The sequence below is a fragment of the Balaenoptera musculus genome, chromosome 13 (assembly GCF_009873245.2).
Source record: "Balaenoptera musculus isolate JJ_BM4_2016_0621 chromosome 13, mBalMus1.pri.v3, whole genome shotgun sequence".
Classification (NCBI taxonomy): domain Eukaryota; kingdom Metazoa; phylum Chordata; class Mammalia; order Artiodactyla; family Balaenopteridae; genus Balaenoptera; species Balaenoptera musculus.
Genome location: NC_045797.1, coordinates 82,954,027 through 82,968,664, shown reverse-complemented (window position 1 = coordinate 82,968,664; position 14,638 = coordinate 82,954,027). Strand labels below are relative to the sequence as shown.

The 14,638-nt window shown below is 45.7% G+C and overlaps 1 protein-coding gene across 2 annotated transcripts in view; it reads left to right on the top strand.

Moving 5' to 3' along the window:
• Positions 1 to 1,630: 1,630 nt before the first annotated feature.
• ATP6V1C2 (ATPase H+ transporting V1 subunit C2) overlaps positions 1,631 to 14,638 on the top strand; it is a 49,236-nt gene continuing 36,228 nt past the window's right edge. Inside the window, exons 1-3 of one of the 2 annotated variants that reach the window (XM_036873023.1) lie at positions 1,631 to 1,713; positions 2,888 to 3,042; positions 5,371 to 5,438. In XM_036873023.1, coding sequence (XP_036728918.1) covers positions 2,914 to 3,042; positions 5,371 to 5,438 — 197 coding nt within the window. In that variant the 5' untranslated portion in view covers positions 1,631 to 1,713; positions 2,888 to 2,913. The remainder of the gene's footprint in view (positions 1,714 to 2,887; positions 3,043 to 5,370; positions 5,439 to 14,638) is intronic. The other variant, XM_036873022.1, reaches the window with a different exon arrangement.

Sequence of the window (14,638 nt, the reverse complement as noted above, 5' to 3'; positions counted from 1 at the left end):
TTTTGTGTCGGAGTCTTATTTCATGAAAAAAGCTTGTTAGAGGAAACCATATTTATAGAAAGAAGAGGTTTCATAAGCAAAGTTGGGGACACTTCTAAATGTGTTGCCCAGTCTCTGGGAAGCCAGGTGTCTGAACAAGGAAGGCTAGAAAAACGTGGACTGAAATGGAAAGCACAGGTTCTTAGAGTTAGGACCCAGGCCTGCAGGCTTGCTGGGAGCAGTGGGAAGGACACAGGATTTGGATCAGAGGCCTGAGTTCCACTCATAGCTCTGCCATTTATCAGTTGCGTGACACCTGACAATTCAAGCAACATCTGTGGGCATCGCTACTCTTGTTCATAAAAGAGGTCTGCTCCCAGCTCTAGGATCCTGTTTTCCCTGGCTGGAAAGAATGGCATTTCCAGATGAAGTCCAAAATTGGAGACCCCACGTCAATGTCTGACCGGGCCGCTCCTTCCCTGGAATTGCCACTTAGTCTTCCTGCACGCACTGGATTTCCTCATCCCTCGGTTTCAGGTGTCCTCCCTCAGGAAGATATTGCAAGGACTGACTAATGCACTTGAGTGTCCCAATCGTGATGAGGCAGAGTGCAGGTGCAGGGAGTTCCAATCTGCCAATCCCAAATCCACAGTAGGATTGCAGTGCGATACTGCTGTGACCTTAAAAGTCACCTTTCTGTCCTGCATCTGGGGCCTCCCATCCCAGCACAGGGCACCTTACACCTCTTTCCAAAGATCTAAAAGCATTCCTGATAATAGGTTGCCCATCTGGCTAGTTTCATACAGTAAGGGGGACCCCATTCTCAGGGTAGCAACCAAAACTTCTTCAACACCCCCTGCCCCCTAAAGAATAATTCTGAGATTTTAATCTTCCCCAGAAATCACTGAAAATACCATCCACGGAGAAGGATGCACTAAAGTTTCCTCCTTGACTCCAGGGAAAATGAATTCTTAGAGGTATCTTTTTTTTTTTTTTTTTTTAACACTCACATGTTAATTTCTGGGGTTTCCCTCTCTTCCAAACAGCATGGATCATAAACTCACACCGTGGTGCCAGACAGTAAGTCAAGACGATTAGGAAGGGGGTAAGGTGAGGTGGGCGTATCCTGCAGTGGAGAGTTTCCTTGGCAACCAAGGGCAAGCTCACGCCCACGTCAACAGGAAGATAATTCCTCTGCCCAGGTGTGTGTTCCAAAACATATGTGAACCTGTTGCGTCACTTTCCACAGGTCAGTTCTGTCTCTCGGTGATTCCCCTTGAGACCCTGTTCCCTGTCACTGGCTGGGGATGGGGTGGAGGTGGAGAGACTCGAGGCGGCGGTATCCGCGTGCCGAGTGCTTCGCCTCCTCCGCTTCTCTCGGTTGTCCGCTCTGCTCCGTCGTGGGGTTGGGGGCCCCGTCCGATGCTCCCCAGAATCCCGCCGGGACCCAGCCCAGCCGGTCGGGGCTCGGGGATCTTGGCCAAGTCGCGAAGGGCTGGATCCGCCTGCCTCTCGCGTGGCACAGCGGCCGCAGGGGCCCGGCGGGCGCCCCCTGCCCGGCGGCGGCTGGAGGAGGGCGGCCCGGTATGCAAATGTCCAGCGGGGCGGCCGCCTCCGGCTCGGATAAAAGCTCGGGGCGGGGCGTCGCGCAGAAGCCGCTGCCTACCGGGAGCCGGCCGTGCGCTCCGGGCCCGCGCCAGCCCGCCCCCTGCCCGCGAGGCCCGCGGGCTCCCGGTAAGGACGCGCGGCGGGTCGGGGGCCCGAGGCGGCGTGGGGAGAGGTCGCGCGTCGCAACCGGGGGCCCAGCTCGAGCCGCCCGCGTCGCTTTGGTCCCCGCTTCGCCTCGGCCCAGGGGCGCCGTCCAGGGCCGAGCCTTCTCCGTGGGCACCGGGGAACCGGCGTCTCTGCTGCGCCCTCCCAGGGGCCGGGCAGGTGGCATCTCCCCAGGTTCTGCGCAGGGCCAGTTTGTCCCGAGGCCGTCAGCGGTCAAGTGCGAAAGGAACTGCGTTCGGCGTGCGCAGGGTTAGGAGGGACTAAGATTGCCTTGGAGTGGCGTGAGACGGGGGTCAACAAGGAGAGCTTGCACGCTGGGTCTCTGGCTATTATCCTGGTTTTTTCGTAGCCACCCGGAGACGTTTTGGGAGGCGATGGAAGGGAGAAACAGGCCGAGGGGAGAGAGGTGTGGGTGTGTACACGTTTGAATAAGCAGAGCTAATCGACTTTAGACGCTGGACGGAAACTCCCAGCCGGACCCAGCGCGTTACCCACCTCTGCAGAATAGACACCTAGTCTTGTGGAAAAACGACTCTAATAGCCCCCTTACCTTCCCTCTCCCCTCCTTATTTTATAAAGAAAGGGGTTCTTCTGAAGTCGTTGTAAAGCTAGCTCCAGTCTCAAGGTTGGTCAGTTAATATCTGGGTTTGCCCAGCCTGCCCATTGTGGAACTGCCTCCTTGTCTGGTTCCTGCCTCACCACCCCTCTAACCCCCCAATCCTACATCCCTGGAGATGCAGCCTGGAAGGGAGAGAAACAGTCCAGAAGGTGCCCAAGTCCAGCTTACTGGCCCCCATTTTATGATGCCAGGAATGGGTTTTTCGCTGAAGTAGGAGGGACAGCAATCACACTCCCCCTACTCCTTCTCTCCTCAAAACCAGTCAGAACCACCCTGGGAAGGAGGGTCCTTGGGAGTCTTTACGAAGACCTGAGGGCTTTCCAAGTGGAGATAAGCTTTGGGCAGATGGCTGTCCTTGGAACTGTAGAATCTGAACTGGAAGGTCAAAGGGGGAAGGAATGGGAAATGGGAAGAGTGGAGAGGATTAATTCTGAGGGAAGGGAGTGGTGAACAGGTAGAGATATTTGACACTTCTCTCCTGTTTCTGTCTGTGTATGTTGCTGTGGTTCTGGTCAGTAACTGGATAAAAGAAGACTGGAAACATGTCCGAGTTTTGGTTAATTTCTGCCCCTGGAGATAAGGAAAATTTACAAGCGCTGGAGAGGATGAATACAGTAACCTCCAAGTCAAACCTGTCTTATAACACCAAATTCACGATTCCTGATTTCAAGGTAAAATACCCCAGGAGGAGGAAGGAGGTGATGGGCTGGGGTGGGGTGGGTGTCTTCTGGAAAGCCAAGGAGAAAACAACAGGGCAACGGCACCAGTGCTGAGGATCACCCTGGCTGTGAAGCTGGACGGGGGGACTGGTCTCGATGGGACTTCATGAATAGCCCCAAATTAACTGTGATGCTTGTGGACTTAGAGCCACAGGACAGAATGAGAGGGAGACAAGGGTGCGGCTAGCAGTGTCTTCAAAAAGTGGAAAGAGTGTCTTAAACACACTTGGGTCCTCATTGAGTTCTCAGATTCTTCCTGTTTTATCTTCAACATCTAAGAAGACCAACAATATACTTTAAATGTGCAGGCTTGGAGAGGTTCATCCTTTTTTTAAAAAATTTTTGGCTGCTCGTGGGCTTTCTCTAGTTGCAGCGAGCGGGGGCTACTCTTCATTGCAGTGCTCGGGCTTCTCATTGCAGTGGCTTCTCTTGTTGTGGAGCACAGGCTCTAGGCGCACGGGCTTCAGTAGTTGTGGCACGCAGGCTCAGTAGTTGTGGCTCTCGGGCTCTAAAGCGCAGGCTCAGCAGTTGTGGTACATGGGCTTAGTTGCTCCATGGCATGTGGGATCTTCCCGGACCAGGGCTCAAACCCGTGTCCCCTGCATTGGCAGGTAGATTCTTAACCGCTGCGACACCAGGAAAGTCCAAGAGGTTCATCCTTGATTGTGTTCTTGAACTGGGAGCAGGGCAGGCAATCCAGCATCCCTCTGGCTCTGGTGGAGAGAGAAGGAAGGAGATTTAGTGACAACTGGGCAGATGGCAGAAAGAGATTTTATTTTATTTATTTATTTTTAAAATATTTATGTGGCTGTGCCGGATCTTAGTTGCAGCACGCGGGATCTTTAGTTGCAGCATGCGAACTCATAGCTGTGGCATGCAAACTCCTAGCTGTGGCATGTGGGATCTAGTTCCCTGACCAGGGATCGAACCCAGGCCCACTGCATTGGGAACGCGGAGTCTTAGCCACTGGAGCACCAGGGAAGTCCCAGAAAGAGATTTTAAAATGAAACAAACATGGAAGAGGAGCAAGATATGTGCAATCTTCTTACTTCAAAAAGAGTGGACTTTTTGCCACGCTTCCTCCAAGGGGAAGAAGCCTAAGGCAGTCTCTCTGCCCTACAAATATGTCATGGATTCTGGAGGGATGGTGCTAAACGCCCAGAGGTGGCTCTTCTAGTAAACTGAGGTGTAATCCTCTTTCAAACCTCAGTTCGCCCCTCTGGCTTTTTTGCATAGTCGTTAATGATGCTACTACATTTGCTAGTGTTTATGGAGCGGTATGCTGGGGGCCAGGCTCTTTTAGCGCATCTTCCTGAATCCTCACAACTCCCACTTTATAGATCAGGATGGGCTGAGAAAGGAGACCGGGGTTGTGGAGCTGGTAAGTGGCAACACTGGGTTCTGAACCCACATCTTGCTGATTTTTCAAACCTGCCATTGTTTGTCCAGGGTCAGATACTGTGAAGGTTAGTAAATTAAGCATCCACTCACTGCTTACTACGTGTGAAGCGCTGTGCCAGACCCGAGGGTACGAAGATTAAAAAAAGACATGACTTCTGCCAAATGTTGCTTAAAATTAAGTTGTCTGAAAAGAAACAACACTTACTAGGAATATCCAGACTTCATAGTTCCCTGATTACTTTTCAACATCTGATGGGTGGTTGATAATGTGATAACAAACTTCTTCCTTCTGATTCTGTGAGTAGACCTTTAGATACAATTTTGGACACAGTAATAATTTCCACAAGAAACAGCTCGTCATAAGTAATCTGTAAAGAAAAGGACTTTCATGAATGAATGGGAGCAGGAGGAAAAGCTGCCCTTGCCCCAGTAAGATCATTGTTAATAACGGCAGAGAGGACCAGAGATGGGGATTGGCTGGCCTACCTTGGAGAAGAAAGGCTTTCAGAAATGATGACTTCCTTGACTTGCTTTCTGTCTCATTGCTTCCTTGGCTGTGGGGATTAATCCCCTGTAGAGTGGACTGCCATGCTTAGACGAAAATAAGCTGAGGGTAGACCACGACACATAGTCACTCCTTTCTACGGCAGAAATGACAGTTTACCCTGTTGGCCAAAAAAATAATAATAGTAATAATAATCATCATCCAAAATCCTCCGAATTCCCTTGAGAACTCTTCTCAGTTTCCAGTTTCACCATTGACCAAGGACGACTGAGTCAAGATAGAAGAATTCCCTGCACTATAGTTGAAACTCCGTGCCCCCCCAACCCCCGCCAGCTACAAAGCCTGAGCATCTAACTTCTCTCCGATCTTTCTAGGTGGGGACCTTGGATTCCCTTGTTGGCCTCTCTGATGAGTTGGGGAAACTCGATATCTTTGCTGAAAGGTAAAATATTTCTTATTTACTACATACAAGTGAGAATTTGACATTGTTGTCAGAGGACACAGTGCTCTTGCTTTGGCTGAGGCCATACTTGCCTAAACCCGGTCCTGGAAGTCACAGGAAGAGCCAGGGCAGGTCTCCATGAGGGTGCCAGGTCCATAGCTGCACATGGGGTCCCTTGTGTAGTTTTGTTTGCTGAGGCAGAGTTTTTCTTAGGGGGCTGCCTTCAAAATGAAGAGGGCTACGGCATAAGATGGCATGAGGTACTGAAACACTTAGAAAAACAGTTGGTGCAGTTTTCCCCCCAAGGCTTTTTAAGTTTTTTGTTTGGTTTTGTTTTTGTAGGAACATATGCATGTAGTAAAAAATTCAGAGTACAAAGGAAAGCTATCCAGTGAAAATTGTTTTTCTTCCCACCTATTTTTCAGTTTCCTGTCCCCTCATTTTCCCTCTTTTAAGGCAATGTTATTATAATTTTTAGGAGAGCCTTCCAGAGACAGCCTGTACATGTACAAATAAATATGAACATATTCTTAAAAATAATTTTATACAAATGATAGCATATATTCTGCACCTTGCTTTTTCCCCTTAATCACATTTCTTAGAGATAGTTTCATGTCAGTCCGTAATTGCATTTTAAACATTTTTTTAAAATTTTTTAATCTTTTTTTTTAAATTTAATTAATTTATTTATTTGGCTGTGTTGGATCTTTGTTGCTGCGTGCAGGCTTTCTCCAGTTGCGACGAGCGGGGGCTACTCTTCCTTGCGGTGCGCGGGCTTCTCATTGCGGTGACTTCTCTTGTTTTGGAGCACGGGCTCTAGGCACGCGGGCTTCAGTAGTTGTGGCTCGCGGGCTCTAGAGCGCAGGCTCGGCAGTTGTGGCTCACGGGCTTAGTTGCTCTGCGGCATGTGGGATCTTCCCGGACCAGGGCTAGAACCCACGTCCCCTGCATTGGCAGGCGGATTCTCAAACACTGTGCCACCAGGGAAGTCCCCATATTACACATATTTTGTAACTTGCGTTTCCCTTCATATCTTGTTCTTTGGATCTAACCGTTAACTCGTCCACTCCACTGTAATGTTATACCATATGGATTTGCCATAATTTACCTTTTAGGTAGATTTTAAATAATAATACTTCCTTGTCTTGGTGAAGATGAAACTTGTTTAACAAGTGTTTTCACTTGGTTTTAAGAAAAGTACAGGTGAGATAGGTGAGGAAAGAGTCTTCAGGGGTCAAGGCATATACCTACCAATCTGCATGACCAGGGGAGACCAGGGTTTGACTGCCTGAGCCTCTGTAGAGGGTTTCCTATTTTCAGGGCCTGTGGGCATGTGCTTTTTACCTTCTCAGTGGAATGGTGATGTGCATGCTGTTGCCTTTTCTGATGCATTTTTGTGGAAACTGTGTAATTAGGAGGTTCTAGTGATCATACTTCGAGGTTCCTAATCTGCAGCTTGGTGCCATGGGCTAGAAATTAAGTTTTCTGTGTTCCAGTTGCTGTTCAGCCACCCATCGCCTAAGAATAAAAAGAATCCTTTGTTAGTAACATTTTGCTCAATGTGGGATGTTGGACTAACCACATAGAGGCAATCCTAATCACCAAGCAGTTTGCAGCTCACAGTCCTCGAGAAAGAAAACTAACCTTCACCTTTCTCATCTGTGAAATGGGACAGTAGTGATCATCTCTGTGCTTTCAGGGAAGAATGAAGGGGAGTGAAATCATGTTGAATCAAGAATGAGCAAATCCCAGGAAGTGTTCTATGAGAAACTAACATCCAAGAAAAAGTGGCTTGATCCCTAAATATCAGCTCCTTTCTTAGGCTGCTCTGCCCCATGGGGAGGTGGGTCTAACAGATACTGTGGAGGCCAGCCCACTGTCCTGGGCTGGAGATGCCTTTCCTCGGCAGCCCTGACAAACCACAGGACGAGGCTATGCAGTGAGGTGCAGCAGTGCTGGCTTCAGGGAAGTGAATTGTTAAAAAAAAAAAAAAGTGTGAATTGTTCTCAGGCCTGCTGCAGAAATGACAGCTAGCCAGCATTTTCATTTTTCTATACCTTTCTTTGCTACCAATTTTCTTCCCTGGTGCAAGTCCTTAACCTCTTTCTTATTCACCAAAGCCCCCTCTACCTCTAATAAAATTCTGTGATCTTGGATTATTATCACTTCCACTTTCCTTTTTTGTTTGTTTCTTTGTTTTTTTCAGTAAGCATTTGTGTTTTGTCCGGTACCTATAGGTTGCACAAGTTACTTGTGTTTAAGAAAATGCGTGAGTAAGCCAAATTAAGGCTGTAATTGTGGAACAGATAACACCTGAATGAATTAAAGACTTTTTGTTTTTTTTTTAAACAGGGTGCGGTATGGAAGAATGAAAATCACTGTGCATTGTTTTATTTTTTCCTTGTGGGTGTATATTCCCAAGAGCCTTCCTCTCAGGGGGAGAAGAAAAGCGGTGTGGTCTGAACACCCTGAAATTCTTATTTCTAGCATTTATCTAGTCTAGGGGTCAGATAACTTTTGTTTGGGGGTTCATGCTGGAGCTTGGGGTAAAATAATGGGATACACTAATAAAATACAGAGATCAGCTTCAGTTAAAAGTACGCAGGTGTTATTGGATAAATAAATGCTAGCTGGGTATGTAACCCGGGCAGCGTAAACTTGTCAGCACTGCTACTGGCCAGGAGAGCAGAGAAGGATCAGGAGTTTTCAAGGTGTATTGTTTCCACATCCTTTTATTATTTATTTACTCGGTGCACTAGAGTGTTTTTCCACATAGCTGGAAGGCAGCTTTTGCTTACTGGAGCCTTCCTTTTGTTTTTGATTTATTCCCCCATGCTGTCTTTGGTAATTTACTCTGTATTTGCACTGTAATTAACGAACTTTTGAGAAACCAGATGATTTTACCTTTAGAAGAGCCCTCCCTCCCTTTTTTTTTTCCCTTCTACGTTTGAGTCCTTCCCAGTATCTTAGCCTGTTTTGCAGTGCTGGTTAAAATATTACATTTCACTGGCGCTTGGGCTGTCAGAGGCACCTCATGAGTTTCTCTGGTACTTTGGTGACTGTCAGCTGCCCCTGAGTGCATTACCTGGCTTGCGGAATAGCTGGTGGCTTTTCTTTATCCACATGGCTCCATGAAGTTGACTGAGGGTTGGCTGATCAAAGATTCCATATGCCAGTGTGGCTGTCTGCTTAGTGATGCAAGTCTTAGGAAGTTGGTTCTTCTAAGGGCATTCTAAAGAGAAGCAAAAATATAATTAAAAAAAATTACCCAAGCTTCCCTTCTCTGTCACTGCAAGAATATCAGGATGAGATTACCTGCATTGACGCAGTTTAGATTCACTGGAGAAGTATCAGTCGAACGCCTGTTTATGCTGTGTGCTGAGTCCTCAGGGCTGCTTGGTAGTCCCGCTGTGTGTGCGCTGACCTCCTGCGCTCTGGAATGACTGACTTTCCCTATATCCCACTCGCCCCTGTTATCGCCTGCTAATCCTGTTCAGCTCCCCCAGACTCTCCTCTCACCCACACCCCCTGCCTTCAGACTTGCTGATTGACCCTCTCCTAGGACAACTGAGGGCACCCCCTTCTTCATAACACCCTCCATGGTGGCCTTGTGCATTTTCTTGTGGGATCATTTGATGACTGTCTGTCTTCCCAGCTAGACTGTAAGCTCCAGAAGACCAGCTGAATGAATGAACGGAAGAAAGAATCCTGGAATATTAGAGCTGAACGGGTCCTTAGAGATCTATCTAATCGAACTCCTTCATGTTCCAGATGAGGAAACATGCCCAGAGAGAAGTTCCTAGAAAGAGCTGGGTGGGCTGGGGCAGTGGAGGGGGAATAGACCCTTGAACCAGATTCACTAATTCACCTAGTGTCCATCTGTGCCTACCCTTCCTCTCAGTGGCTCCCACCAGCACCAACAGGACGCTTAATAGTATTTTTTAATACAGACCTTGAAAAGTGTCTTACTTGTGTTTTATTCATTGCTCAGATAATTATTGTTGACACTTTAAAAATAATATATTTACACATTAAAAAAAATCAAATGGTATAAAAAGGTACAAAAAGAAAATTGAAAGTTCCACTTTCACCCCAGTCGCTCTCCCCATAGGTAGCCATTATTAGGGTTTTGTGTGGTTCCTTCCCTGGTGAAAAAAGACGAAATGAAACACACACACACATACACACACACACACGCATGCACATTCATGATCCAACCCAATATTTACAAATTTTATTTTGAGTTATCTACTTAGCACAAACAGATTTGCAAAGATCCTATTCATGATTCATTTCGGATTGCACTGAAATTAGCGGAGATCAACATTCTTAAAACTTTGAGTGCTTCCATGAGCACAGTTCATCTTTCAGTTGACTTAGTTCTTTTTCTTTGTTCCTCTGGTAAAGCTTTAATGGTCTATTCAGAAAGTTCTGCAAAGTATCTTATTTTTTCCCAAGTGTTACAGTTTTTATTTTGTTGCTGTTGTACATGAGATCTTTTCTTTAAATGCTTATTGTTTGTAAATAGGGATTTTTCACATTAACTTAATGATGTGACAACTTATGGAATTTCCTTGTTTCTAATGATTTTTCAGCTTATTTTCTAAGGTTTTTAGGCATGTGATCATATTGTCTGTAAATGACAGTTTTTCCTGCTTTTCTCTCATTTTGTTTTCTTGCTTAATTGCAGAGGGTAGTAGCCCAGAAAAATGTTTAATTTGTCAGTGATGGTAGTGGACATCGTATTCTTGTTCCTGCCTTTAATTTGGATAATTTTAGTAGCTCACCATTAAATATCATTGAGCTCTTGTTTTTAAATATACTATTATCATGCTAAGAAAGTATCTGTTTCTGTTTTACTAAGAGTTTATCTGGAATAAGTATTGTAATTTTTTTCAAATTCCTTTTGTGGCATAAAATGAATTGGTCCTATGTTGTTTCTTTTTTTTTTCCTTGACCTTAATATGGTATATTTATTAATAGATATCATAATTATTGAATCATCCTTGCATTCCAAGGAGAAAACCTACTTGGGATGTTGAACTCTGCTAATGTTGTAAGATTTTGCATCAGTAATCATGAATAACAATAATACTAACATCATAATGTTATCATAACATAATGATAGTTAACATTTATTGAATGCCTACTCTGTGACAGCCCAGAGATTTCAATAACTGATGAAGCTAAAGTTAGAGGCCAGGGAGTCTGGCTGCAGAGTCCTCATTCTTTTTTTTTTTTTTTTTCTTTTTGAATCTCATTCCTTTATTCTCACTCAAGCTTTGTCTCCTGAAATGTAACCCTTTGATTTTTTTTTTTTTTAACATCTTTATTGGGTATAATTGCTTTACAATGGTGTGTTAGTTTCTGCCAGAGTCCTCATTCTTAACCACAGTATTAAAATTGGTCTATTGTGTGACAGCACACGATTAAAAAGCCATATTAGCGTAAGAAAAGTGGTGGCTTTGTAAGAAGAATTTGGAAGCTTTCCTTTTTTCTCCATTCTCTCTACACTGTTCAAAATGACATCAGCTGACCACATGGGACTTCTAAGCACTTGAGATGTGGCTAGTTTGAATCGAGATGTGTGAAGTTTAAAATACCCATCAGATTTTGAAGAACTTGTACGTACAAAAAAAAAAAGGATGTAAAATATCTCATTAATATATTTTTATGTTGGTTACCTGTTAAAATAATAATATTTGGGATATTGGGTTACTTACATAAAATATGTTATCAAAATTAATTTAGTTGTTTTACTTTTTAAAATGTGGCTACTAGAAATTTTTGTATTATATGTCTGGTTCAATTCTATTTCTATGGCACAGCACTGGGCTGGAGCTCTAGACAGCACTTCTCAAACACACACATGAGTCCCCTGGGGGTCTTGACAAAATGCGGAGTCTGACTCAGTATGTCTGGGCTGAGCCTGGGATTCTGCATTTTCCCAGGCTCCCAGTGATACTGGGGCTGCGGCAGGCCACCCTTGGCATGGCACGGTCAAACAGGGGCTCTCAAAGTGTGTGAGTCAAGTCATCTGGAAGATTTGGTAAAACAGGTTTCTGGGCCCCCTCCAGAATTTCTGATGCAGTAGGTCTGACGTGGGGCCTGAGAATCTGCATTTCTGCAAGTTCTCAGGCGATGCTAATGCTGCTGTTTGTCCTGGCACCGTGATTGAGAATAGCTGCTTCATTTTAGTTTAGTTTTTTCTTTTTAACATCTTAATTGCAGTATAACTGCTTTACAATGGTGTGTTAGTTTCTGCTGTATAACAAAGTGAATCAGCTATATGTATACATACATCCCCATATCCCCTCCCTCTTGCGTCTCCCTCCCACCCTCCCTATCCCACCCCTCTAGGTGGTCACAAAGCACCGAGCTGAGATCAGCTGCTTTAAATGGTACTGGGATGATCCGTTTCTGGAAAGTTTAAAATATGTCACTGTGACGTATTGGGGCTTGCTGCATTTTTAGGAGTAGTTCTATTCACAAAAATTTCCAGTATTCTCTTGGTTTTCTCTTTGGGAGAAGAGGTGTATGGATTTTGGTAAATTTCATTTTCCTAGAAAATAATTTATTACCATCAACTTTTCCAAGTTATTCGCATTGAGTTCGATATTGTTGTGAGTTTTATAATTGTCTCTTCTAATTTCTCATTGTGTGTGTGTGTGTGTGTGTTTTCTTTGATTAGGCTACCCAGCAGTTTCACCTATTTTAAGAGAAGCAGCTTTTTTTCTCAATTTTTTAAAATCAATTTTACACTTTTCTGATTTCTAATTTTCACATTTCTACATTTATCTTAGTTTCCTTCCTCTTGCTTTGCTTGGGTTCATTTTCCTGCTCTTTTCTGTGAAACATAACTGTGTTACATGCTGCGTTCATTTATGTTCTTTTTTGTTTCATTCTGTAATGTTTAAGGTAATGGATTTTTCTCGGCATATTATGTAACTTTTGGAATTTTCATTATCATTTTTTTCTAGATGTTCTGCAAGTTTTTAAATGCTTTTTAAAATTTCTGGACTGTTGAGATTTTTCGTTGTTTCGTTTTTCACTTCTAATTTTATTGCTTTGTTGTTAGAGAATAAAATAAGTGCTATTTCTACCTTGGGGAATTTGAAGTTTTCTTTGCTGCTTTTTCTAAGTGTTACATGGGTGCCTGAGATGGGTGTGGTCTCTTGTTTTCATTGTACAGAGTTGATATATTGTCTGTTGGACCCACAGCATCAATGATTTTCATATCTGCTGGGTCCATGTTTCTAATCTTGATGCACTTTGCTGCTCTTACTGCTGGATCATAAAGGTCTGTGACAGTTATGACTCCACCGAGGGTTGCCCCTTGATGGTCTCTAGAGTCTCTGTTATATTGTTCCCTGTCTTGAGTCCACACCACGTGCTGGTTGTCACGTCCCTGTTTTGCTAGGGGCCATTCTTTGATTGCCCGTTGTATGCTAGGCACTGTATTAGGCGCCTTCCATTTCTCTATTTCCTCATGCGATCTTCACCACAGTGCCAGGAGCTGGGTGAATATCCCCACGTTCTAGATGAGAACATTGATGTTCTCAGAGTTAAGTCACTCACTGTGCAGGGTCATAGCTGATGTGTGTCAGGCCTTCACTGGTCCCCCTGCTTCTCTCCCTTCCTGGCAGATGGCGGTTAACTTCTCTTCCGCCGGCCCTGCCTTCAGCCCCTCCTTCAAGCCCTGCTGGGCTAGTCTCTGCTTTGACAGCCCCCAACCAGCTGCCAGCAGTTTTCACCAAGGCAGAAGTCCCACCTGCAGGGAAGGAGGGGGTGTTGATTTCTGTGCTGGAGGCAACCGGCCAGCGCCAGCCTCAGGCAACATTGTGAAACTCACAGGGTGATTCTTTGGAGGTTAAATTTAGTATCAGGCCCTTCCTTTTTATTTATTTATTTTCTTTATTTTTTTGGCTGCGTCAGGTCTTTGTTGCGCCCTGCGGGCTTCTCTCTAGCTGTGGTGTGCGGGTTTTCTCTTCTCTAGTTGAGACGTACGAGCTCAGTAGTTGTGGTGCGCAGGCTTAGTTGCCCTGCGGTGTGTGGGATCTTATCTCCCCGACCAGGGATCAAACCCGCGTCCCCTGAATTGGAAGACGGATTCTTTACCACTGGACCACCAGGGACGTCCCCCCTTCCATTTTAGACCTGGATCAGCTCCTGGGAGCCGCGGCTCCACTGTTCTCCAGACCTCAGCCCAGTCCACACAGCACTCTTCACGCCTTACGTAGATGGCAGCCACTTCGACTTATTTTCAGAGGCTTAAGGGGCAGCTTTAAATGGTTCTTTTTTGGCATTGGCTTTATGTCCGAAGTTAATAACATGCTCAACGGACAGCTTATATGTTTCCATTCTCCTCTTACGTGGTCTTTCCCACCTCAGTCAAAGGCTCCCGGGGCCCAGGTACTGAGCAAACAGTCTGGGCCCCTCCTTCCTGACCCTCCACTTGAGACCCCAGTGAGGACCGAGCCCCGTGGCCTCCGCCTCCCAAACCTGTCCCGTTTCCGTCCACTCCTCTGCCTTCATCCAAACCACCTTCTTCTCGTTCTGTACTTTTGCACCAAACTCCTGGCCCAGGCCCCCCACCTTGCCACCTCCCCTTTGAAGGGTGGGCTCCCTGTCGTCATCGCATCTCAGTTGGAATGTCACCCCCTCCAGAGGCCTTCTGGGGGCTCTCAGCCAGCCGAGCCCCTCTAGGGCACCCTATTTTAGTTCTCTGCCTTCCACACTCCCCTGTTTAACACTGTCCTTGTTTGTCTTTGTGTGCGTCTTGTAGAAGCAGGGACGGTATTTCTGGGCGCAGCTCCTAGAGCAGTGCCTGGCTCAGAGTGTGTGCTGAATTACTGAATATTTTCTGGTACACGTCCATCTCACAGTAGTGGGTCTCCTCTTCTAGCACCTGTACCATCTCCTGGGGAGCTTAAAAAATTTACAGGTCCTGGGGCACCACCTCCAGGGATGCTGATGGGGTCCGGTCGGGGTAGGACCTAGGAATCTGCATTTTAAGTGGGACCTCTGGGTGATCCTGAGGCAGGTGGGCTTCCGACTTTGAGGACCGGTGTTAGTAATAGCACTTACACAGCTATTAGCCCGTTGGATCCTAACGTACTTCTAGAAGTATGTCTTAAGGCCAGGGATTCTAAATTTATACTTAAAAGCTTATAACAAAGTTTTTTTATTTGTTTTTGTGT